This window comes from Microcaecilia unicolor, chromosome 10 (genome assembly GCF_901765095.1).
Source record: "Microcaecilia unicolor chromosome 10, aMicUni1.1, whole genome shotgun sequence".
NCBI classification, from domain to species: domain Eukaryota; kingdom Metazoa; phylum Chordata; class Amphibia; order Gymnophiona; family Siphonopidae; genus Microcaecilia; species Microcaecilia unicolor.
In genome coordinates this window covers 164,303,000-164,328,004 of record NC_044040.1, presented here as the reverse complement: position 1 = coordinate 164,328,004, position 25,005 = coordinate 164,303,000, and the positions used below count along the sequence as shown (strand labels likewise).

General features: G+C 42.4%; 1 protein-coding gene across 2 annotated transcripts in view; it reads left to right on the top strand.

Annotated features, from left to right (window-relative positions):
* The window catches only part of EPHA4 (EPH receptor A4), a 269,461-nt gene that overhangs the window by 213,231 nt on the left and 31,225 nt on the right, over nt 1–25,005 (top strand). For both annotated transcript variants that reach the window (XR_003943502.1, XM_030215596.1), the window contains exons 10-14: nt 4,150–4,263; nt 4,480–4,665; nt 13,717–13,778; nt 14,174–14,383; nt 23,797–23,946. Coding sequence is in view for 1 of the 2 variants with exons in the window: in XM_030215596.1 (XP_030071456.1) it covers nt 4,150–4,263; nt 4,480–4,665; nt 13,717–13,778; nt 14,174–14,383; nt 23,797–23,946 (722 nt within the window). In the remaining variant the exon portion in view is untranslated. The remainder of the gene's footprint in view (nt 1–4,149; nt 4,264–4,479; nt 4,666–13,716; nt 13,779–14,173; nt 14,384–23,796; nt 23,947–25,005) is intronic.

Below are 25,005 nucleotides of genomic sequence, written 5' to 3'. Positions count from 1 at the left end.
GTATCTCTTCTCTTTTGCCCGATATACCGTTTCTGTTCTGGCATCTGCAGTTGATGAGGACATTTTCAGCTCAGTCAGAACCAGGGCTGGGATCTGAAGCCATGAGCTTTCATTTGCAACTGGCCAGGGATTCCCACCTCTATTTTATAACCCTCCTCCTTGCTTGCATTTAGCCCAGTCATAGCAGTGCTGGAGCCCAGAAATCATGTTTCCTGAATTAGGCCAGGATTCTTTACTTTCAGGGCTGTGATTGTTGCCTCAACAGTATCCCCAGCCAACTGGGGCCCTGATGCTGAAAGGTCTGATGTTAAAGCCAACAGCACAAACCCCTAGTGCAAGAACAGCGCAGAAACCTAGTTCTCCAATGCTCAACGCAAATGGCATTCAAATTATATGCACACTAGTAAACCAAAAGCAAGGGGGAGGAATGTGTCTGGTGCATGTGTAGAAAAGTTTCAAGGTAATCACTGCTCTTGTGATAAAACCAGAAGTGCAGGCTCATATCTGTGGCATTCTTCTGCATAGGATTACCATATTTGCCCTAAGGAAAAAGAGGACACATGCCCTGCCCCCTGTCGCCCCTCACCCCACCCCCGTTCACACCCCCACACCGCCCCCTGTCACTTTGACCTACCCCCAAAGAAAGCCAGATTCCCTTTCTCTCACCCCATGTATATCCCCTCCCCAATTTTCCAGCCTCCCTCCACCTATATGACTTTATTCACTACCCCTCCCATCCCCTCCTGTACTTTATTTTAGTGCCCTGGTGGTCTAGTGGCCTCTTTGGGGCAGGAAAGAGCCCCCTCTTTCCTGCCCAGTGCGGCTGTACACCTTTCTTGCTCCCGGTACCGATTCAAAATGGCTGCTGAGAGTTAAGCAGTGACCTTGCAAGACTTCATGAGGTTGCTGCTTGACCTCTTGGCAGCCATTTTGAAGCGGCACCGGGAGCAAGACAGTCTGCAGATGTGCTAGGCAGGAAAGAGGGGACTCTTTCCTGCCCCAAGGAGGTCACTAGACCACCAGGATACCACAGTAAGATAAAGAAGGGGAGGGGAGGATAGGACACCCGTCCGCCTGCCAGCCTGCCCATTCGCCTCAAATCCAGACAAACAGGCAGCTAGCAAAACCCGCCCAGATGCCCAGCCATGTCCTCAAAAAGAGGACATGTCTGGGTAAAACCAGACGTATGGTAGCCCTACTTCTGCGCCTTCAAATATAAGCTTTTCAAAAATTGTTTGCACTTAAATTTTTGAAAGGCTCATATTTAAGCACAGAAAAACAGGTGCCAATATGTGTTTTCACTTTCACTTTTGTTTGAGCTCGCACACGTTTCTTTCTCACTATCAGCACTTAGAGGCTACACAGGCTTCCTTCCTTCCACTTCCAAAAAAAACACAAAGCTGGCAGTTTAATGTCAGAAATTCAGAAAAAGTCCTCTCCTCAAAACCATCAACACTACCCTGAGCTGCTGGTAAGTTTTCGGCATTAAGGCCAGCATTTTTTTCCGCACTGTTGTTTGAGCATTGGGAGGGAATACCGAGTAACCTCATTAATATTATATTATTTCATTACATTTAAATATAATTTGCATTCATCATGCACATTGATACCTGTGCTAGAGCACTCTGAACATTCTGCGCTTATTAAGGTGTGTGCTACTCTGACGCTAATTGCCTTTAATACCGGCGTTAGGTTTTAAGCATTAGCCTCCTAGGAGACCTTCCACATAGCAAGCTGGCTCGTAAGAGTTGTTTAACTACACTTCAAGTCCCAGAGAATGCTATTGGAGGGGATCTCAGGAGTATCCAGCTAAATACAGGAATGGCCTCTTGAGATGCTCCACATTAATTAAATAGACAACTATTATAATTCTTTTGTGTGTGCAGTTAGAGAGTGTTTGCTAAACCTCTTCATGTTTATAATGAAGATACAGAGTATGCTGTTCAGATGGAGATGGACTCATGTTTCTCAGGTTTATTGGTTATACCCTTCCCCTAAAGTTTTGAAATCCAACCTTTGTACCTAATAAAATAATATTTATAGAATACAATTTACATACAGGATAAGATAAATAAAGGGTTACTTCATCTCTGTCTCAGAGAACTTATAGCAGGAATTCTCCTGAGTAATAGGAGGCCTAGTTGAGGCCCAGTTGAAGAATGTTTATTTCATATGTATTTTTTTTTGGATGTTATGGAAATGGGCTGGTTCATTTTCAGATTTTGGGGAGCTTTGTCCTGATTTCTGAGTGGTTTTTTTTTTGTGCTTCATTTTTGACATTTGTTTTAATTTTAAGAATTAACATATTGAACTTTTCAACGTAGGCAAATCAATTGTACATATTTTGATTCTTAGGTTAAAGCGCATAAAATAAATTTTGCATTCACAAATTTTTTAAGCCATGCTAAGAAACTAAGAGGTCCTTTTACTAAGCTGCACTAAAAAGTGACATTAGCACGCCCTTACATGGGTCTTTCCTGCACACTAAGGCCCGGCCAGTGTTTTATTTTACAAATTAACGGCCATGCACTAATGTTTCCATTAGCATGCAGCTATTAACAAATGCACATGAGCCCTTACCACCACCTATTTTGGGTGATAAGGGCTCATGCGCTAATCAGTTACAGTGCCATAATGCAAATGTGCTAACTGATTAGGACAGAAACGCCTACTCTGTGCCCCAGACATGATGCCCCCTTTGTGAAAAAAATTAAATTATTTTTTAGCATGCTAAAAAAAATATTAGTTTGCGTATGCTGATTGCAAAATTACCACAGGACACCTCAGCGTGCCCCACAGTAAGCCCTTTTAAGTAGCAGGAAGCATTCACTAGTACTTACAACAGCTTAGTGAAAGGACCCCTGAATGCACCCGAACAAATTCCTGTAAACCTGAATAACTGTGAGGTTATAAGGACAAGTTGGGGAACCCTTGGTTTATAGTCTAAGGGCCCCTTTTAGAAAGGTACACTTTTGTTTTTAGCATGCGTAAAAATAAGTGTGCGCTAAACGTTAGAGATGCCCATATATTCTTGTGGTAGTCTCTAGCATTTAGCATGCCTAGCACCTTCGTAAAAGATCCCCTAAGTTTAAGTGCAGCAAAGTAATCTGGGGACTTAAGCTGATTTTTTCCAGGTTTGTAGCACTGAATACTATGCTACACTTGCAGGAAGAACAGAAATTATTCAAAAGCTTTGTGTATTTCGAATTGGAATTCAGTGTTTAATGGGAGATTTGTTGCAGACAGTAACAAATTCTGTCACTAAAAAGGAAATTCTATAAATTGGCACCTAAAGATAGGTGTCAATTGGGTGCATAAGTTATAGAGTAATACCACTTATGCATGTGATTGGCGCCATTAATTGGTATTTAAATGCATAAGTGCAAGGTGCAGGAAGGGATTTCTTTAAATGGCACTTAAAATTATGTGCCCACATTTAGGTACATGCATAATTTAATTAAGTGCGCCGAGATTTCCTTGCGGAAATCAAAACAGATTCCATAGCAATGCACATAACCAGCTCATCAGCACTGATAATTGGATGTTAACAAGCAATTATGAGCACTAATTATCATTAGTTACAGTTTACGCGCACTACCCGCTAAGTGTATGCTGCAAAGCGGTGCACATAAATTCTAATGCATGCTGCCGAAAAGGGGGCATGGCTATGGGTGTGGAATAGGAGGGCCGTGGACGTTCCAGAAAACTACATGCAGGGTTATAGAATACACCTGCTCCGCACCTAACTTAGGCACCGGTATTTATATCAAGTTTTACTTGGCGTAAATGACCATGCCTACAGTTAGGCGCTGTCATGGCCGCTCAGCATATTCTATATACCATGTGGAAATTTAGGCTTATTCTATATGCCTAAATGTGACTTGATGCAACTGTTGGTGCCCTAATTTTGGGCACATCAGTGCCAACTTACACTATAACAGAATCTTGGCACTCAGATGCCATTATTGAATTGACACTAAGCACACTGCAGTGGGACTCCTAAATCTTGGCGCCAATTTACAGAATTGCCACCTAAATTTGGGGGGGAATTACACATTCATGTACAGGTAACTTTCTGACTTATACCAAGAAGGATTCAACTGTTGTATAGATTTTCCTCTCTTTAAAACCTCAAATTGTGTTCTACAGGTATACGAACATATGTAGATCCTTTTACATACGAGGACCCCAACCAGGCTGTCCGGGAATTTGCCAAAGAAATTGATGCTTCCTGCATCAAGATTGAAAAGGTTATAGGCGTTGGTGAGTGATAAATGTGATAAATCCACAAATGGATATTTCTGGCATCTATTTTGCCTTAATTAATTAAAATTACAATTAATAGTACATTATAGAATTTTAAAAAATGAATGGAAGTTATTATTACAAGCGTCTTATTCATCTGCCTATTAAACAAGTGTAATCGATACACAGAATCTTATGTGTATTTTTATGAGTATTTTTTTATGCTCCCCACAGGTGAATTTGGTGAAGTTTGTAGCGGGAGACTTAAACTGCAAGGGAAAAGAGAGATTTGTGTTGCAATCAAAACACTGAAGGCTGGGTATACTGACAAACAAAGGAGAGACTTCCTCAGCGAGGCCAGCATCATGGGGCAGTTTGACCACCCCAATATCATCCACTTAGAAGGCGTTGTCACCAAATGTAAGCAGCTCTTGTCACATGAAGGCTGTGCTTGAGAAGCCATTGAGAAATTAAATCTGCATATCTTCCCAGTGAAATGACAGATGGAGCAGGTCCACTGATAGCTAATAGAAGGAAATCAGTGCAGTGCAGATCATTTATCTTGCTGGCATCTATAAATGGGTTTATAGTTTCCACTGTTACCCTGTCTCTAGGCAAACTGCACAAGATTTTAGAATGTTTGTTTGGGCTGCCAGGCCAGCTTGCAAATCTTTGCTAGACTTAGCTGATCTGAGAAGAGGTAAAACCAGATGGTCACAAAACTTTACAAGCACTTAGATAAAAATAGCCCAGTCTCTTTTCTTCCTTCCTGTCCTCCCGCTCCCCCTCAGCAGTCTGTTGGGTTTAAAGGGATCACAATTCCCAAGAATCCTTGCTCTCATGGAATGCTCATAATTCTGGAACTTACTGTGTGTGTGGTCTTAGTAGATCCATATCTGTTTATTGCGGTAGAACTTTATCTGTTGTTGAGCCTCATATACAGTAGTGTAACAAATAATATCTGCTTCATCAAAAGCTCCTAGTATGCAGTTAACATTTTTAGTAATAAAATGCTGCCTGCCTATATGGCATTTTACAAAGTCAGTCACAGGGAGACTAGTCCCCTTTCCACCAGGAAACCTGCAGTCTACGTTTTGAATACGTAGAGGTGAAAGGATTTGTTCAAGGACACATCATGAGTGATGGATCTGTTAGTCGGTTTTGCCATTCTGTGGCTTAAGGGACCCTTTTACAAAACGGTGGTACCTGTACCACCTCGGTGCCATGCGCCAAATCGGGCCTACCACTAGGCTAGCTCAGGAGCCGGGCGGTAGTTCTGGCTTCTGGCGTACGTCAACTGGGGTGCTGGAAAATACTTTTATATTTTCTAGCGCTGGGGCAGTGCCCAGCAGTAATCGGGCAGTGCCACATGATGCCTGGTTACTGCTGGACTATTGCCAGAGCCCCTACTTCTTCCTAAATAGAAGGTGGTAAGGGCTTCCTCAGGAAATGGCTGCACAGCAAGTATTAAACTTACCACATGGCCATTTCCTTCTTTAAAATAAAGCCTTTTACCGGTGGTGGTAAAAGGGGGCCTCGGTGCATGGCAAACCCGTGTGCCAATGCCACCACAGGGGTCCTTTTACCGCTGCTTGGTAAAAGGACCTCTAAGTGACCTAGAGGCATATTTTTTAAGCACTTAGACTTACAAAGTTGCATGGAGGGGCATTTTCAATATGATATTTAAGTCAGACTTTGGACGTTGTATGCTAAATTTCCCAAATCTGAATAGCCGCTGTAACTATTTTCAAAAAGCAAAACGTCAGTGGCCCTTATGGGTGAAGGGGGCACCTATATGTGGGTACAGTGGGTTTCTGGTGAGTTTTGGAGGTTTCCACCACAAGTGTCCTCTGCACCCACCACTAGACTACTCCATATCAGATAAATTGATCATAACTCCAAATACTACAAACATCTTTTAATATAAAAACATCTTAAGCAATTTCCTAAACTGTAAATAGTCTTTTGTCCATCTAATAAAAAGAGGGAGAGAGTTTGAACATAATGCTACTTGATAAACAAAAGAAGCTTGTAGAATTCTCTTGCCTTTGACTCCGTGAACTGAAGGAAAACTTAAAAGATATTGATTTCTATAAGGTCTTAAAATATTTTGATTTAAAAAAGAAAAACAAGCCATCAGATAGGCAGGGATTTCTCGATGCCGCACCTAAAATGTTAGAACAGCTGCCTTAAATTGAAATCTTGTCTCTAAAGGCAGCCAATGCAAGCGTAACAAAAGAGATATAATACGTTTATATTTATCAGCAGCAAATATTACTCACACTGCAGCATTCTGTACCCGTTACAACTTGGCTCACCATTATCCACTTGTTTGTTTAAATTTTCAAAAAAAATCTAATTTGTTAAATAAGATTTGCCTTTGCTGAACCAATACTAATACATTCCCTTTAAGCTGTATCTGTGTATATGATCAGTAGTTTTATTGTTTAGTATGGCTTCAGCCATTTTGCCTGGCACTGATATTAGTCTCACTGGCCTATAATTTCCTGGATCACCCCTAGCTCTCTTCATAAAAATTGACATTACATTGGACCAACCTCTTATCCTCTGGTATTGTGGCCATTTGAAACGAAAGGTTACACATTGCTAGTAGCAGTTTCATATTTGAGCTCTTTCAGGACACTGAAGTCAGTACTATCAGTCCAGGTGATTTGTTGCTCTTACATTTCTCAATTTGATCTATTAACATTTTCTAGACTTACAGTAACATGCTTTAAAGTACCTTCAAATCATTACTATCGAAAAGGTTTCCAGTGCAGTTATGATCCCAACATCCTCTTCAGTAAAGACCAAGTGGTTTAATCAATTGTCTCTCGGGCTTTCAACAGTGTGGTTAGAAGTAAAGCTTCATCTGTGATATAAAATTTGTCTTTAGTGGTAGCTGCTATTTTAGTTACCTAAGAACAGTATGCTGCAGGAATCTGAAACAGAACTTTAGTGTACAGGGCATTTCACTTTATTATAGCTTGAGACATGGAGTGAGTAGCTCCTTTCTGAGAATGGTCATTAAACATAGAAAGCAACTAACATAAAATACAAGGGACGGGTAATAAGAGAAAACATTTAGCTATTTTACTTGCACCCATGGCACAGAACAGTGCCAGCTGGTGGCCTTTCAATAAACTGCAGGCTTTAACTTATGGCGTTTGTATAACATTAACTGCAATCCAAGTGCATTTTAATCTCTCTGTGGCCTTGCTGCTTCATATAACAGATGGATTACTACGAGCAAATGAAAGAATGGGAACAAGTAATCTGGGTCAGAACCAAATTCTCAGACACCCATATGTCCCTCAATTTTTGGCTACTATTAAAATGAAAAGAAAAAGGTAAAAACTAGATGTAAAGAGCAAGAGAAAAGAAGAAAATACCAGGCATGTCTACTGCTTTTTTGCAGTATCCTTCTCCTTTTCACTGCACCCTAGGATTCAGTTATGTCATTAATAGCTGTTCTGTTGGACTGCGTTTCCAGATCTCTATCTTGATATTTTGTAGGTTTATGAGCCTTCTAGAACCCTCTGATGCTCCTAGCTAGGGCTTTGTCCTAGTGCTATTAGAACATATAGTAACTTTGAAACAAGTAACTGAGTTTTCAAGGGAAGGGATTTTAGATTTAGTTCATGCCTTTTTAAGATGAAGCTTAAGGCAATTTATATTCAGGTACAGTAAGCATTTTTCTGTCCCCAGAGGCATACAATCTAAGAGGCCGATGCAGAAAGCTACACATTACAGCTGCTGACCGCTCAGCTTTTAACGCGAGTTTCCCTCTAAATAATTGCTGCAGGATGCAGTAAGCAATGAGCTTGCAAATTACTTCTGTGTTAAAACTGTGACCGTAATCTGCAGCTCATTGCCAAATGTCACCCTTCCTATCGTGCCTGAGCCATGATTGGCAGAGGCACTGACAGAAAGGGTAACTAAAATCAAAGGTGATGGCAGTCTACACCGGCCCCTGATTTCGCTCCCCTCCCTTTGACTGAACCCCGTTCCCTCTTCAGTATTAATAAATTTCCCTGGTGTCTAGTGTCCCACCCACACCTTGGACCAGTACTGGCACCAGTCAGCCTTCCTTCCTACCCTCCACCAGGACCGATAGGCCCTCCTCTGTCCTTCCTTCAAACTGTCCCCTTGGTATCTAGTGGCACCCCTTCCTCCCCCCTTGCCCAACCAAAAATTTTAAAAAAGAAGTCCCTGGTGGTACCTATCCCATCCCCCTACTCCCTTTTCCAAGCCCTCCTCAGGACCTTGAAGAAAGCGGGAGTGATTCCAGCTCACTCCTGCCTCCGGACCCTAATTTCCAAAATGGCAGCCACTGTCCTGCGCAGTGCATTCCCAGGATGCTCTGGGCAGGGCATGTTTGCAATATAGGGGAGAAATTCCGTTATATGGCGAACTGGCCCTGCTCAGTATATCTCAGGATGCACTGCGTGGGGCCGGGGGCCATCAGAAGAGAGTAGGAATCGCTCCTGCTTTGTTCAAGGTCCAGGGTGAGCTTGGAACGTGGGTAGGGAGTTGGGTGATGGGGACTTTTTTTTTTTAATTCTGGTTGGATGAAGGAAGGGGTGCCACTAGACCCTGGGCAATATTTTTCTCGGGAGGAAGGAAGGGAGGAGGGGGGCAGTCATGTAAGGGGAAGGGTTGCCACAGGAGATTTTTTTTTTTTTAAATATCACAGGGGAGGGGGTTGGGTCAGTGCCAGAGTGGGGCAGAGGGGAAGGAGATGGGCTCATGCTGAGTATGGGGGATCTATACCAGCCTCAGACCTGGCAATAGGTTTCTGGTGTTGAACCCCCACGGTAGACATCAACCTAAAGCCCTACATGTGCAGGGTAGCTCATAAGCTCTTTAGCATGCATTTCAATAGACAATGCACTGATGTCTACTGCAGGTATAATCCTCAGTGCAAAAAGTCTCTTAACGTACAGCGTCCATTAACAAGCTGAGCTGGTAAAACTGCCCGTTAAGGTGTGCTACAGCCCAGGACAGCTTTCTGCATGTGCCCTAAGTTTATACTTGAGGCAATGGAGGGTTAAGTGGCTTGCTGAAGATTATAAAGAGCTGCAATAGGATTTGAATAAACCGCCCCTGGTTCTCAGCCCACTGCTGTAACCATTAGGTTACTCTTGAACTCCAAAAAGAAGATTAAAGTTTAGTTGCCTGATCAAATATTTACAGGTGGGGATTCACTACTATTATTGTATGGCTAAATTGTGTGAGTTATCATGGCTATACATCATTGGGATTAAGTTAGGGAGAACCTGTGGGATTTTGATGATCACACTATCTTGAAATGTGTTGTTTTGGGGGACTGTTTATTGCTGGGTATTATTAAGGGTTTATTACATGCATTCTTTTGTACCCACTTTGGTGCATTCAACACATGAATGGATAGCCAAATTTTAATAAGTAAATCATAGCTTTCATAGCAGCTCGGTAAATGGATTCAGAAAAATCATTGCAATGAGGTTTCAACCTGGAGGTAGTATTGCTGTAGCAGTTAGAACAGGATGGATTTATTTGTGTAGTGTAATTGCAGTACCTGAAGTGAAATGATACAAAAATCGTTTGCGCAGAATAGAGAGGGTGACCTGCCGTGTCCCATTGCCTTGCTCCCGGTAATCACTGCTTCTGCTGCAGTCAGCATGGGAGGCTCACAGCCCCTGCTACAGTTAAGTGCTGTTTACTGGCAACAGCATTCATCTTCATTCTTCCTTTAGGCTTTGTGAGTGCTGTGATAAATGGATGCATTTAATAAACACAAAATTAAAAATGCTAAATAAATTGCAGAGGTGGAACAGGAGAGATGTAGAAATTCATTAGTTTTCTTGTTGAGCAACATTTTGCTATTAACAGCAAGATGATCGCATCCTTCCTAAACCAGTTCCCTTATAGGTGCATTAACTGATCATACCCAAGCAGAACCACTTTTCCTTGTTCACTGACAAAGGAGGGGTGTTTTTGTTGAGGCACTTTAACTAAATACTCATTTGAATTTATCTTTTGAGTCAGAAATGCTCTGTGGTCACAAAAAAATGTGGAATATTAATGAGCCAAGGAACCTTTTTACTTAATTTGTCAGAGACGTTAATGATACCTCTTACTGTACCAGCTGGTGTTATTTTTCTAAGAATGTTGCAGCTTGCGGAGTTAAGCGCAAGCTGCGTTATTCAATTTGCATAATAATGAGATGCTTTGCATCTCATTATTATGCAACTCGTGGTATCTTCAACTAACGTGCAGTACAATAAAATAACACGATTTTGCCTTTTAATGTGCGTTAAAGTTCAAAAATTATGCAATTTCTTTAACGTACATTAGTAACTACCTCCCATAATAACATTATACATATTCAGGGGAATTCTATAAGTGGCGCTTAAAATTGTACGGGTAAATTGGGTTACACGCCCAATTTGCATGCTCAGTTTAATTGAATAGCAAGCCTGTTAGCACCAATAGTTGGCAACAATTGGAAATTAAATGCGCATCTTGCTAGGTGCTATTCTATGCCGATGCGAGTGTAAATTTTCAGCACACAGCTGAAAAGGGGACATGGTCATGGGAGGTGCATGGGTGGATCGGGGGCATTCACTACAGATGCTTACAGTATTAGAGAATACGGGAGATTCACTCCTAATTTAAGTGCAAGGATTTACACTAGGGTTCAATTGGTGTAAATCCTTGCACCCAAAATTGGGCACAGATCTCGGCAGTAAGCGCTTCTCTGTAAAGAGCGCCCAAATTGCAGACCCATTTAGAGAATAGCGTTCAGCGCTCATTTTTTGGGAAGGGGAGTGCCCAAATTTGGGTACCATTTACCGAATCTAGTCCATTATCAGAAAGAGAGCAGCAACCAGTTAGATGCATCTTTTAACTCTTTTGAGGGGCATAATCGAATGGAGCGCCCAAGTTTCCCTGAGGGCGTCCTCACAGGACGTCCCCACGAAGGGGCGGGGAAACCCGTATTATCGAAACAAGATGGGCGGCCATCTTTTGTTTCGTTAATACGGTCAGGGACGCCCAAATCTCCACATTTAGGTCGACCTTAGAGATGGTCATCCCTAGAGATGGTCGTCCCTGATTTTCCACAATAATGGAAACTGAGGAAGCCCATCTCAAAAATGACCAAATCCAAGCCATTTGGTCATGGGACGAGCCAGCAATCGTAGTGCACTGGTTTCCCTGACATGCTAGGACACCAACTGGGCACCCTAGGGAACACTGCATTGGACTTCAGAAAAAGCTCCCAGGTGCATAGCTCCCTTACCTTGTGTGCTGAGCCCCCCCAACCCCCCCCCCCCAAAAAAAAACCCACTCCCCACAACTGCACACCACTACCATAGCCCTTAGGGATGAAGGGGGCACCTACATGTGGGTACAGTGGGTTTGTGGTGGGTTTTGGAGGGCTCACATTTACCACCACAAGTTTAACAGGTGGGGGGGATGGGCCTGGGTCCGCCTGCCTGAAGTGCACTGCAGTACCCACTAAAACTGCTCTAGGGACCTGCATACTGCTGTCATGGAGCTGGGTATGATATTTGAGGCTGGCATATAGGCTGGAAAAATATTTAAAAAACATTTTTTTTGGGGGGGGGGGAGGTGGGAGGGGGTTAGTGATCACTGGGGGAGTAGGGGAAGGTCATCCCCAATTCCCTCCGGTGGTCATCTGGTCATTTAGGGCACATTTTTTGGTTTGCTTGTAAAAAAAAGGACCAAGTAAAGTTGGCCAAGTGTTCGTCAGGGACGCCCTTCTTTTTTCCATTATCGCCCGAGGCCGCCCATGTGTTAAGCACGCCCCAGTCCCGCCTTCGCTACGCTTCCGACACGCCCCCATGAACTTTGGTCGTCCCTGCGATGGAAAGCAGTTGAGGGCGCCCAAAATCGGCTTTCAATTATGCCGATTTGGGCGACCCTGGGAGAAGGACGCCCATCTCCCGATTTTTGTCAAAAGATGGGCGCCCTTCTCTTTCGAAAATGAGCCCATTTATGTGTATGGACAAGATATTGAAAAAAATTGGCTCCTTCCCCCCCTTGCTTATCTAATATCTTTATTTTATTTATGAATTCACTAAGGAGATTTCAACATACAGTGCTTTGAGCATTATGCGTTTCATTTTTGCAGCACAGTCCTTATCTGCTCAGCAATAGACAAGGAAATAACTCTCTTAAAGATCATTACTATATTGTGACAATTTCTTTTTAGACTACCAGCATTTTCTTTCTTGTCATTGTAATTCCTGTCTAGATCCAGATGAAGACCAAAATTACTCACTTACCGCCGTGTTAAACTGTTCTGTATCATGTGCATGTTAATGGCATGCCTACTAAAGCTTAAGGGATCATTTTAATAAGGTGTGTTAATGATTAGCCAACACTATTGCTAAGAAGCCCATTTTATATGTATGAGCCTTTTAAACATTTAGTGCACACTAATTGTTAACGTGCGCTAAATCCGTTAGTGCACTTTACAAAAGGACCCCTAAATGTATACACACAGGGGTTATTTTATAAAGGGTTTTCTGTATGTGAAACCTGTTCTACACATGGAAAAGACGTTTTATCAAATTGTGGGGCAGTATCCCCCGGATTCTATAAATGGAACCCACATTTTGATGCCCAAAACTGTACATGATCCTGAGATCCGCATGAAAAATAAGTTAGTTAATGAGTCATTAACAGTCAATAATTGGTGGGGTTGAAATAGTGATGGAATTCAAAGAGGCATAGGATAAACATAGAGGTTTCCTATTTGGCATGAAGATGGAATAAAAGTATTGAGCATTTCCACAGATTAAAACTTAATGTGAACTTTCTCACGTTAAAGGGAAAAAAAAAGGAAGAAGTATGGGGGGGGGGGGGTTAGACAGCATTGGACATCAGTTTCAATCCTAAATACAAGGGTGTGGGGGGGTAACCCTCAGAGAGTTACATGTACAACCCTGGCCACCTTTCTGAGCTGACTGGATGAGCCTTGCTGGTCTTTATCTGCCGTCATTTACTATGTTACTTTGTTATAATTCTAGTGCCAGCTGCTTCAAAAGGCACCTGGTAAGCTTAATTCCATAACACAAGCGTGTACTTTGTTGGAAAGGAGTTTAATATTCATAAAAATTCATCATGTTGTCTCCAAGCCTTCTTTGCAACAATTCAATTTCTTTTGTGGCTCTTAAGTACGCAGTTATCCACTTTTACTGCCCCTGGAGACCCTCAGCCATGTTAGTGAAGCCCTTGTAAACAAGTCAATCAAGGGGTTAATCTGCCAGATGGAGTCTGAACTTGTCCTTTAATATTTCATTTCCATGTCTGCACAGCTGAGGCAATAGCCTAGCGCTTTTAATTAAATTAGATGGTGCAAGACAGATGTCTTGGAAATAAAATAGCATGCAGCCCATTTTTATCCCATTAACGGCAGTGTTTATCAAGTAATGGTGTTTTTCTTTCCGAAAACTATAGGTAAGCCAGTGATGATCATAACAGAGTACATGGAGAATGGCTCCTTGGATGCTTTCCTCAGGGTAGGTGATTGCAGAGTGATAAATGGGAAACTTCTGCACAATTTCTTCATTCTGCATGTGGAAGTATAGGTTTATTAACACTACTTAAGGAAATAAAATTCTAGGCTGCTGTAAGATTTTTGAAAGTGTTTTATGTTACAGTGCCTGTCTCATTGAGAGTGTGCCTGATTTATTTTATTCTGCCCTTTTTAAAAGCATTCCAATGTTACAATCTCACAACAACAAAAAAAGGATCCTCCATATTTTATAGGAAGCAGTAGTGAAATTTCTCAATGCACCCAAGCTTCGTGACTCACTACCACGTCCTGTGTCAGTTTAGAGAAGCAGATGGTATTTGTCCACGGGTGAAAGTCCCAACTTATGATCCAATATCGTGTTTTCCTCTTTCTCTGTAGAAAAATGACGGCAGGTTCACAGTAATCCAGCTGGTCGGAATGCTGCGAGGTATTGGGTCGGGAATGAAGTACCTGTCTGACATGAGTTACGTGCACCGAGATCTGGCTGCACGCAATATTCTGGTTAACAGCAATTTAGTGTGCAAAGTGTCGGACTTTGGCATGTCTCGCGTGCTTGAAGATGATCCAGAGGCAGCCTATACTACTCGGGTAAGCCTGGGCAGACTTGGATGGTGTGAGACAAAATTGCTCATAAGTGTAGTTCTTGCTCATGCTTAGTATGTATGCGCAGCCCCACCATTTTCCACTTTGTTTTTGTTTTTGGTGACATTTGCAGCGTTGTTTGGTTTGGTTTGGTTTGGTTCGTCGTCATTATTGTTTCAGGGGCAGTATCCTGACATTGCCATATATTATGCATGATGGCTAATGCATAGGCAGCAGTTCGTGCATGCATGCATGCATGCATGCATGCATTATCAAAAAAGAGTGCACCCTCTTTGCACATACTAAATGTAAACACACACGTTTACGCTTAACATGCACAATTTTGCACACAGTTTCTAGACTTTCTACAGTTACATGTGTAACTTAAGTGATTAATTAGCTTCTAATTGACACTATCAACCAGTTATTGGTGATAAATGGTATTAATTGGCACTAATTTGAGTTACGTGCATAACTGCGCTTAGGCCCCGATGCTCAAAACTCCAGCGCTGTTCCAAATAGCACAATAAAAATACTGCCAGACCAGGGCAGAAGAACAAAGCGGTAATGTTCAAAGCTAAGGAGATGCAAATACAGGCGTGCTCATAGCGTTGAGCATTAGGAAGTTCTGTGGGAGGATTTTGCTTTGGCACAGGAGGCTCGTGCTTGATGCATTCGAAGAACACTTCCACGGTAAGCTTGGCTCCTGTGTGCATGCGCCTGGTAAAAAACCTGAAAGTGAAGCACACATTGATGTCTGTTTTCTGCGACCTAAATATAAGCATTTTCAATTTTCTTTTTTAGCTTAGACACTTATTTAGACACAGGAAACAGACGCCAATGTGTTCTTTCACTTGGGTCTGCTGTTTCTCACAACCAGCGCTTAAGGGCTTGCACAGGCTTAAACTGTCCCATGCTGTGGGTACTGATCTCCTCCTGGCTCTGGCTTCTTTCTGCTTCCAAAAGCAATCAAAACTGGTAGCAGCAGCAGTAAGGCAGTTTTGTTTTGGACGTTCTTTTCTGAGCATTAGGGAGGAATACAAAATGACCTCATTTACATGATTGACTACATTTGCATGTTATCTGCGCTAATGCCTGGTGCGCTTCTTTCCTACTCTAGACCCCTCTGAACATTCTACGCTGGTAAATGCGGGCTTTTATATGGCGCTAATATCCTCTAGCGCCAGCGTTTACTTTTGAGCATCGGGGCCTTAATTTCAAATATACCATGACAATATTTATGTTATTGTTTCATCATCATCAGACTATTGAAAATAAAATTGTCAGTTATGCTAGTCAAGTTGCCGAAATAATATAATAGGGCTATCATATATTCTCATCTATTCCACTAGAAACAGTCCTGGTTGTATAATTTAACTACAGAACAGTATATCAGAATAATTCATTGGTGAGAGAATCCGTAGGTGAGGTAGAGGGAGGGGTAACCACGCTAAAAGACCAATCAGTGAAAAAAGAGGCGAACCAACTAAGGACCTTACCCCCTAAACCTATTTCATATAGGCGTAGCAAAAGAAGAGAGTGAACGCCATGGATAGATCTGAAAAGACCAGGAGAACAGTGCTGGGGCAATCTGAGGGCAAACGTTTAAGTTTTATGCAGGCACTGGTAGTATTCATTGCTGTTGCTGCCCACCTAGTTAACCAGGCAAGTCGGACTTCTTAACTAGCTTTTCCCGTTAGCTAAGCAGGCATGGCACTGAACATTGGCTGTGCAAGACCTCATTTCTGGGCACCTCCAGTGATCCAGATAGTCAGCGCTGGTGCCTGGATATGGCCAGTGGCCCAGCACTGGATGTCTGGGGCTATTCTACCCAGCAGTGGTCAGCATTTAAAACAAAAAAAACCTCACTGCCTCTGGCTGAATATTAACCAGGTTGTTTTCACAACCTGGGGTCCTTTAACTAAGCTGTGGCAAAAAGTGACCTTAGTGTAGCCTTACATGGGTCTTTTCCGCACACTAGGGCCATTTTTTTGCCATAGACAGAAAATGGCTGATTTTCCATTTTATGATTTAATGGCCATTCGCTAATGCTTCCATTAGCACGCGGCCATTAACAAAACTTAGCGTGTGAGCTCTTACTGCCACCTATTTTGTACAGTGAGGACTCGTGCGCTAATTCTCTGCTAATGAGTACGCGGAAGTGTAGCTGCACTAACTGATTAGCATAGACATCCCCTCGGCAAAAAAGTTTATTTTTTAGTGCACCAGTAGTGCACGCATATGTCAAAAGTACTTCAGGATCCCTCAGCACACCCCGCGGTATGCCATTTTAAGATTGTGCTTACTGCAGCTTGGTAAAAGAGCTCTCCTGAGTATTATCTGAAGAGGCTTGTTCGATTGCTTTTTGAATGTGGCAATTATCAGGGAAGCTGTGAATTCACAAAGGAAATAGCAGCAAACCTCAGTTACACTAAAATAAGTTAACTTGATATAGCACCACCTTCTATAATATGAATTTCTTGGATGGCCTCCACACAGCCATCTAAAAGTCTGCCTTCAGCTGAAAGTGTTTCGTTGGATGGAAACGCTGAAGCTCAATTAAAACCACCTTGCACATCAGTGTAAACAAATGAATAAATCTTTGGTGTGATTCAAGCAAAGCAGGATAAGATAAACATCGAGGAATTCCTTCCTAAACATTACCAAGTAATTACTATGCCTGCTTTCGGATTACAAACTGCCACATCTTGAGACACCTACAGTGATAGGGAAAAAAAGTTGTTGTTTTTTTATGTTAGTCGAATGGGCAAGACTTCTCATTTCTCTGTCTTTGTCTTATACTAGCAGAGATACCCATTCATTTCCTGGTTCAGAGGGCTCCCAAGGAGCTTCACCATTTATTTTTACTTATAATCTGCTTGTTATAAAACAAAATACTTTACGTGGGAATGGCGATTACAGGCAAATTAATAAAAGCACCTTGTAACACCTGCTAAAATAAGAAAAAAGGGTAGCACATATAATAATTCATAACAGTAGTCCAATAAATAAATAACATAATATAATATGACATCACAACCCAGCAGGTAGCCTCCTTCCTGGAGACTAGGCAAACCAGTTTTTATTATTCAGATGGCCTTTTCAAGGCTATCAATGATAGGGGTCCTTTTACTAAGGTGTGATGAAAAATGGCCTGCGGTAGGGTAGGTACGTGTTTTGGGCGTGTGCAGATCCATTTTTCAGCGTGCCTGCAAAAAATGCCTTTTAAAAATTTTTGACAAAAATGGACGTGCATTTTGGGTCTGAGACCTTGCCGTCAGCCATTGACCTAGCGGTAAAGTCTCACACGGTAACTGGGTGGTAATGACCTATGCACGTCAAATGCCATTTGGTGTGCATCCAAAAATAAAAATTATTTTTCACATGCGCGTATCAGATGCGTGCCAAAAATGAAATTACCACAAGAACCACGAGGTAGCCAGGCAGTAACTCCATTTTGGAGTGCATTGGGTGCAGGTAGATGACGCGGCTTAGTTAAAGGGCCTCTCTGTGCACAGGATCTACTTCAGCCAGACATCCCTGGATTACATCTAATCATTTTATCATTGTTAAGGTAAAATGCTCATATAATCATCAGTGTTTATTTTAAAATTCTAGGTGAAAATGAGGGTCAAAGCTACTTTAAGAAAATTTTCTGGGCATTTTAAGTAGAGATTGCAGGTAGCCACAAGCTACAGCTTACTGTGGCTAACCTCAGTGCCAGAAATACTGTGCAGGTCACATGGGTGTGGATGGCAGCGGGCAGTGCCGTAGCGAGGGCAGCTGACACCCGGGGCGGGTTGCCACTGCGCACCCCCCCCCCCCGGGTGCAGCACGGCGCACCCCCCCTCCGGCACGCACCCTCCCCCGGAGCGCGATCTTACCTAGTTTAGAAGCGAGGGGCGGGCGGGAGGGCCGATCCGCCCCCGAGTCCACGTCGCTGGGAGCTGCATCGGCTCCGTTGGTTCCTTGCTCTCTCTGCCCCGGAACTGGAAGTGACCTGTTCCGGGGCAGAGGGAGCAAGGAACCAACGGAGACGACACCCCCCCAGCAGCGTGCACCCGAGGCGGACCGCCCCACCCCCACCCCCTTCGTACGCCACTGGCAGCGGGCAGGTCAAACAGCTGACCTGAGCTATGAACCGCAGGGGCAGGAGAGGCACCAGTGTCAGGATGAAAAAATTCTGTCAGCTGCAATTGGATTGTTAGGGAAGGAGTTAGAGGGTCTGAGGAGATGTGGCAAGAGGACCATGAACCAAGTCTTTTAATGGCTATAAAAGGCCATGTTAAATTGAATAAATTAAAATGTTAAGTCTGGTGTCCTGGGATTTGTAGACCCATGGTACAGCACTGATGGTGCACAGTCTTGGAGGAGACTCATTTCAACCTCTGGAGTTCCATTGCGTAATCAGACCATGAATCTGTTCAGTTTTGCCCTGTTAAATGCTCACCCTGCTGTGCATAACACTCAGATTCACATGCCCATGTAAACAGAAGCTATAATATGCTAAAGTGATTGCAAGCTGAAGGGATTGCTCATCAAGGCATGTATAAAACTGAAAAGTGCCAATTTATCAAAACTGAAAAGTGCCGATTTATCATTTTTTCCTCTAGAAAAAAACACAAGGTCCAGATTAATGAGGGTATTCTGATGATGGTGGGCTTCGGTGTTTAGCCTCGATTCAGTACAGAGGCTTGTCAGATGTACTGAATGACTGTGTGTTTTGTGATTTGTGTGTATGTGAATCTGTGTGTCTCTTTAAAACCTTTGAGTGGAGATACAGATTTTTCCTTTTTTCAAAGTTGGTGAGTGTTTAGGGGAGGGAGTGCAGGAGGGGGTAGAATTGGTATTTTACCCATAAGAAATACATGCAATTTGTGCTTGTGTTCTCCCCCACCTTCCCCGACCATGAAATGGTTGAATCTTGCTCTACCAAATCTGGCTGGAGATAAGTCCTTGGGGGAGGGGATACTGTATCACCCTATTTAAAAGTTGGTGAGAATTTGGGGGCAGCATGAAAGGAGGATAAGTTTGCCATCTTTCCCATAAGACATTCATGGCCGGGGGGGGGAGGGGGAGGGTTGAACCAAGGCTCTCTAAATTGCCACACTTTCTACTGATAATTTGTTTACAATTCAGTCAGTGTTCAGTTGACTGGACATTGGTACTCAGCCGCCAACTGAATTAGATCCAGGTATTCGGTGCCAGCACTGAATATTGGGGTCTGGAGCAGCTGCTGGGGTTTACATGGGTAGTTCCAATATTCAGCGGCAGTACCTGGATAGAACTTAATTGGGCGAGTACTTTGATATGTGGCTCAGGGACCTCTATGTGGTGTGGAGATTGGTTTCAGGAAGTACTGAATGTGTCCTGTTGGCAGGTGGTACAAGCTTGGTAGGATACTTGGGGGGAGGGGGGAGCAGGAGGAAGTTCTAAAGAAATCACCTATTTTAATCAGCCATTTCCCTTCAACCATATTAGCAAGGGGATTTTGTTGCAGCTAGTATTGATGCTATAGGGGTTTTTTTTTTACTTGCATACGTATGCATGCATATTGTTGAGGGTGATTTATTTAACATTTATCGCATTGTCCATTTAGTGGCATTTTAGCTTGAACATGTCCCATAGTTATGGTTTGTGCCCAGGAGATGAAGAAATTCATTGGCAGCTTCAGCCTCAGAATCTATACAGATTGAGAACTATTCTTAGGTGCCAAAAATCTGAGTTCTAAGCTAGTATTCTGTAGTTGCAAATTTGCATGCCAAATCCGTTATGGAATACCGAAGTCAGCAGTTACGTGTCAGCATTCAGGCTCACCCACTTATGCCATGTCAATAGCAGGCATACATTAGTGTGCCTAAATGTGACATCCTGCACATGCAGCAGTATTGTATAAGTTGTGTGCATTGCTTGGAGACAGGCCCATGTCGTTCCCATGTGATCACAACACTTGCAATTACACAGTAGAACACTAAGGCGCTAATTTACAGAATACGTTTACCTGCTTTTTTTGCATGTAACTGCCATTGTAGCATGAAAATGTAACCTGGGTCTCATCCAATTCTAGCTTCGGACCCAGGCCACAAAAGAAGTTCTCTTTCTGTCTCACTCCAAACCTCACAGTCTTCGCTATCACGCGGGCCACTCTTACCACACACCTCCTTTCCAGTCCACTTTCAGTCAAGCTGGGGTAGGTCATTGATCTGGAATGGCAATCCAGGGGTTTGGGAAACACTTTTCCAATTCTGGGTTCCACTCAGCTCTTCAGTCCAGGAGCCACAATGCACTCTGGAGCTTAACAACAATTCAACTTTTATTGAACTTCTGCAACAAGCAGCTGGTAAATTAATATACTGGCAACACGATTGAAGTAATCTTGAATAACTTAAAATCAGTTTTTGTTGTTCCGTTGTGCTCCTCTCCAAGCCTATCCTGGGAGGCAGTGCTAAATCCCAAAGGCGGTTTTCTCCTCTCTCAATCAAAATATCTCCAGTGGGCTCAGACCCCTCACTGTCCGACCCTTCTCCAGTGGTGATCCTATTCTAGATCTACCCTGGAACTGAGCTCTCCAAGGGTTCTAATCCCACTGCTGCCGGACTGGGACCCTTTTCTGCCTTTAGCACTTGTAATTCACCGGTGTCACTATTTCAAGTAACCCCCTGCTTGCCAGCCAAAGGTCACACTCCAACAGGACCCCCCTTTCTTCTCCTGCTCTATGGCAGGGGATTTTCAGACAGCCAAAAGACCATGTGCTCTCGCATGCAACTCTTAACTCCTCCCAGAGCTGTCACTTACCTCAACATGGGCACTATCTTTCTGCATTTTATTCCATAAACCCTCCCATAGGCTGGGCTTCTTCCCACCCAGGGACCTCCCAGTCACTCCCCCCAGTGACTCCGTCTAGCCAGTGTTGCCAACCTAGCTTACTTCCCGTGAGTTTGGCCTTCTAGTTTTTGAGGTTGGGGGGGGGGGGGGGTTGTGAACTCAAAGGTAGCTTATTTTGGGGCTTGTTCTTTTTTTCTTTTGTTTGACTTGATATACTGTTGATTGCCCATAATTGTCGCCAGGATAACATTGCAAGTAAGTGTGTCAGCCAGCGCTCAGTCCCTCCTTTTCTTGTCCTCTTTTGTTTCCTTATTGGCTATGGAAGGAGTTAATCACTGTATTAGGGCTGCCTTCTGACACCCAGGACATAGTACTTATTTTTAGGACCTGATATTGCATGTTTTGTGCTTGGTTTGTAAGCAAAACGCGCATATTTTACCACAACTACCAGGCAACACTGCTCTCTACCAGGGTTCACTCTTTTCAGTAATCCCAACCTAACCAGGGATTACAGAAGTTACATCCCAAATTGGGGCCTCGCTTTTGGTGGACTAAATTGAATGAGTGGGACTGTATATCATACAACATTATTCGTAAGCAAGATGTGAGAAGGAGCAGAGTTGCCAAGAGCTTTCTTTTTCAGCCCAGGGCATAGGTAGTCCTGGTTTCTCCCTCTAGGCATGAACTTGTAGTTTTGATTTTTCTATTGATTTCTCTAAGAAAACAGAACTGCAAGTCCCTTGTGCAGTGGAGCAAATCCCAGGACTGGATTAACCTGTCCTGAAGAAAAATGGAGACACCTGAGCATCCTTAAGAGAAGCCACTTACTATACTTTTGTTAGAGGCCATGAATTGTCTTCTGTTTGTTTTGTAATTCCGTCTCACTGTTTACTTTATTTATCCACTTTTACCAAGGTGGACAAGCTGGTCCTACGGGACAAGAAGAAGATGAGAAATGGTCAAGCCCTTGTATTAACAATAGACAGTTGTTGTTATGTACACAGTGTTTATATAATGTACACCTGGCGTTTTGCAGGCCTCAGTCTGAAGGACTGAGGTCTGAAGTCACAGCTGCTAAAGAATATGTTCTTCTGTTTATTTATTTGGCTTTTGCTCATACTTTTTTTCAGTAGTAGCTCTTGGCGAGTGATATTCAGATACACTGGATATTTCCCTGTTGAGCTCACAATCTAAGCGTGTACCTGAGATAATGGAGGGTTAGGTGACTTGCCCAAGATGACATGGAGTAGCAGAGGGATTTGAAGAGGGCACCTCTGGATGTCAAGACCAATGCTTTAACCACTAGGCCACTCCTCCACTCCATTCTAGTTACTGTGTCGTTCCATAGTGACAAAGAAAACAGATTGTAATAATTTAGGGGTGCTATTATTACGGTATGGTAAAAATTGACCTTAGCGCACCCTTACGTGGGTCTTCCCTGTGTGCCACGGCCATTTTTACTGTGTCCCTAAAAACCCAGTTTTTCTATTTATTTCATTAATGGCCGCACACTAATGTTGCCATTAGCATATGGCCATTTTTAATAATTGCCACAGGAACATTCACCACCATTTATTTTGTAGGCGATAAGGACTTCTGCCTTACCCATGTCCTAACCAGTTAGCCCATGATAATGTAGATGCTATAACTGGTTAACGTAGGAGTGCCCAGTCTCCATCCCTGACACGGCCCCTCAAAAAATATTTAGCATGCGTTTAGTGCATCCCACATTAGGCTTTTTTTTTTTTTTTTTGCTGCGTTAGGTGCATATTAATGCCTAATGCATCTTAATAAAAGGACCCCTTGATCATCGTTTCAGAAAATCTGCTTTAGGTGAAATAATTTGTTGGGGTATCCAAGTCATCCATTTCAATCCATTGAAAGCAAATATATATATATATATATATAGCGAGAGAGAGAGAGAGATCCAAGCATATTCTATAACAGCACATGTAACTTATTTAGCTTAAGCCAATCAGTGTTGTTAACAGCACTTAACAAGCAATAGTGAGCACTAATTGGCAATAATTAGACACCCATATATTCCTGTGTCTCTAGTGTTAGTGCACGCTGAAAATTCTAGCATGCCTATAGCACGGCTTAATAAACAGGGCCCTAAGTTTTGAAGCCTCTCCTAAATGGTAATAAAGAATGTCAAATTTTCAGTTCCTGGGGAAGCCGATTCCAACTTTCTGGGCCTATGACCCTAAAAGCCTGTTTTCTCCATTGTACATGTCTCATGCCCTCCTAACTCGGTACTTCAGAAATGTGCCTGGATTCCGAGCATAATGGTTTTCCTTTGAAGATATGGTACCAACAAGTCTTTAAGATACAGTGGTTTAAAAGTATTAATCAATGTAAACATTATTGTCATAAGCTTAAATTGACATCGTTCCCATACTGGGAGCCAATGTAGCAGTGCTAGGTAATGATGAGTACTTCCCATTTAGTCATCTAAAAATTAATCACAAAGCCGAATTCTGAAGCATTTGCACGTTTTCAAACTGATGCATAGGCCATGTGCTCCATTAATAGGATGAAAAATTTGGATGTGTTGTATATATCTTTCAATTTATTTTTCTTATTTTCTTAAGGGAGGCAAGATTCCCATTAGGTGGACTGCACCAGAAGCAATTGCCTATCGCAAATTCACATCTGCCAGTGACGTGTGGAGCTATGGGATTGTAATGTGGGAAGTTATGTCTTATGGCGAGAGACCATACTGGGACATGTCTAATCAAGATGTAAGTTTTTTGTAGTTAGCACCGTTTTCCCCTTTTTATCAAAAGTTCTAAAGCAGAAAATATACATTTTTTGAGATTGCCACCTATCCTTAATACGAGCCTTGGGATAGGTAGTTATTTTCTCCTTTCTGCTGCATCTTTAACTAAATATGTCACCAGCAATGTGTTTTTCCTTTCCCTTCTCAGAGAAAGTGGCATTTAATTATGTTGCTAAATATGGATTGACTGCTAAACCTCAAATTGCACTCATGTTTAACTTATAAAGATACAGGTGTAAAATGCTAATATTCCTATTAGTTCTAATTGAGAGCATAATAAAACAGTGACCTTGAGGAAACCAAAAAGGTTCCCTAGATAACTCTCTTTAAATCATATACGTCCATTGCATCATGACATCTAGACCTTTTCAGGCTGTTCCATATCCTGCTTCGCTACTGTTTCTGAAGGGCACTTAATTATACTCAGAAACTGAAATCGACAGAGTAAAAGTATGTTGTAATGGGTTGAACATTTTTCTCATAGGGACATTCTGTAAACACGTGAGGTACTAATTTTAAAAACAATTTAATCATGTAGAAATGTGATTTATGTGTAAAAATAGTTTTTTTTAATGAAATTGGGCAGAATGTATGCAGTATGTGGGCCATGCTGTTTCATTCAGGTGTATCCTGAGGGTGGAGTAGGGGTGGCATTTTTGTTTTCTAAAAATATGTATCTAAATTTTCAGAAAATATTGTGCATAAAAATGTCTGGTATAAATGTATGTATGTAGTTTAGGTGGGGTAATTGTCAAAGGGAAAATATGTTCATACTTTCCCTTTGAAAATTAGAATAACTTAGGGCGTCTTTTACTAAGGCGCGCTCATGTTTTTAGCACGCGCTAAAGTTGTGGACGCGCTAAACATCAGAGATGCCCATAGGAATGCATTGGCGCCTCTAATATTTAGTGCACTCACAATTTTAGCGTGTGCCAAAAACACGAGTGCACCTTAAGAAAAGACACTCTTATTTATCTATTGACTACACAAGTTAGGATTTATTTATTTAAGTTTGATATAC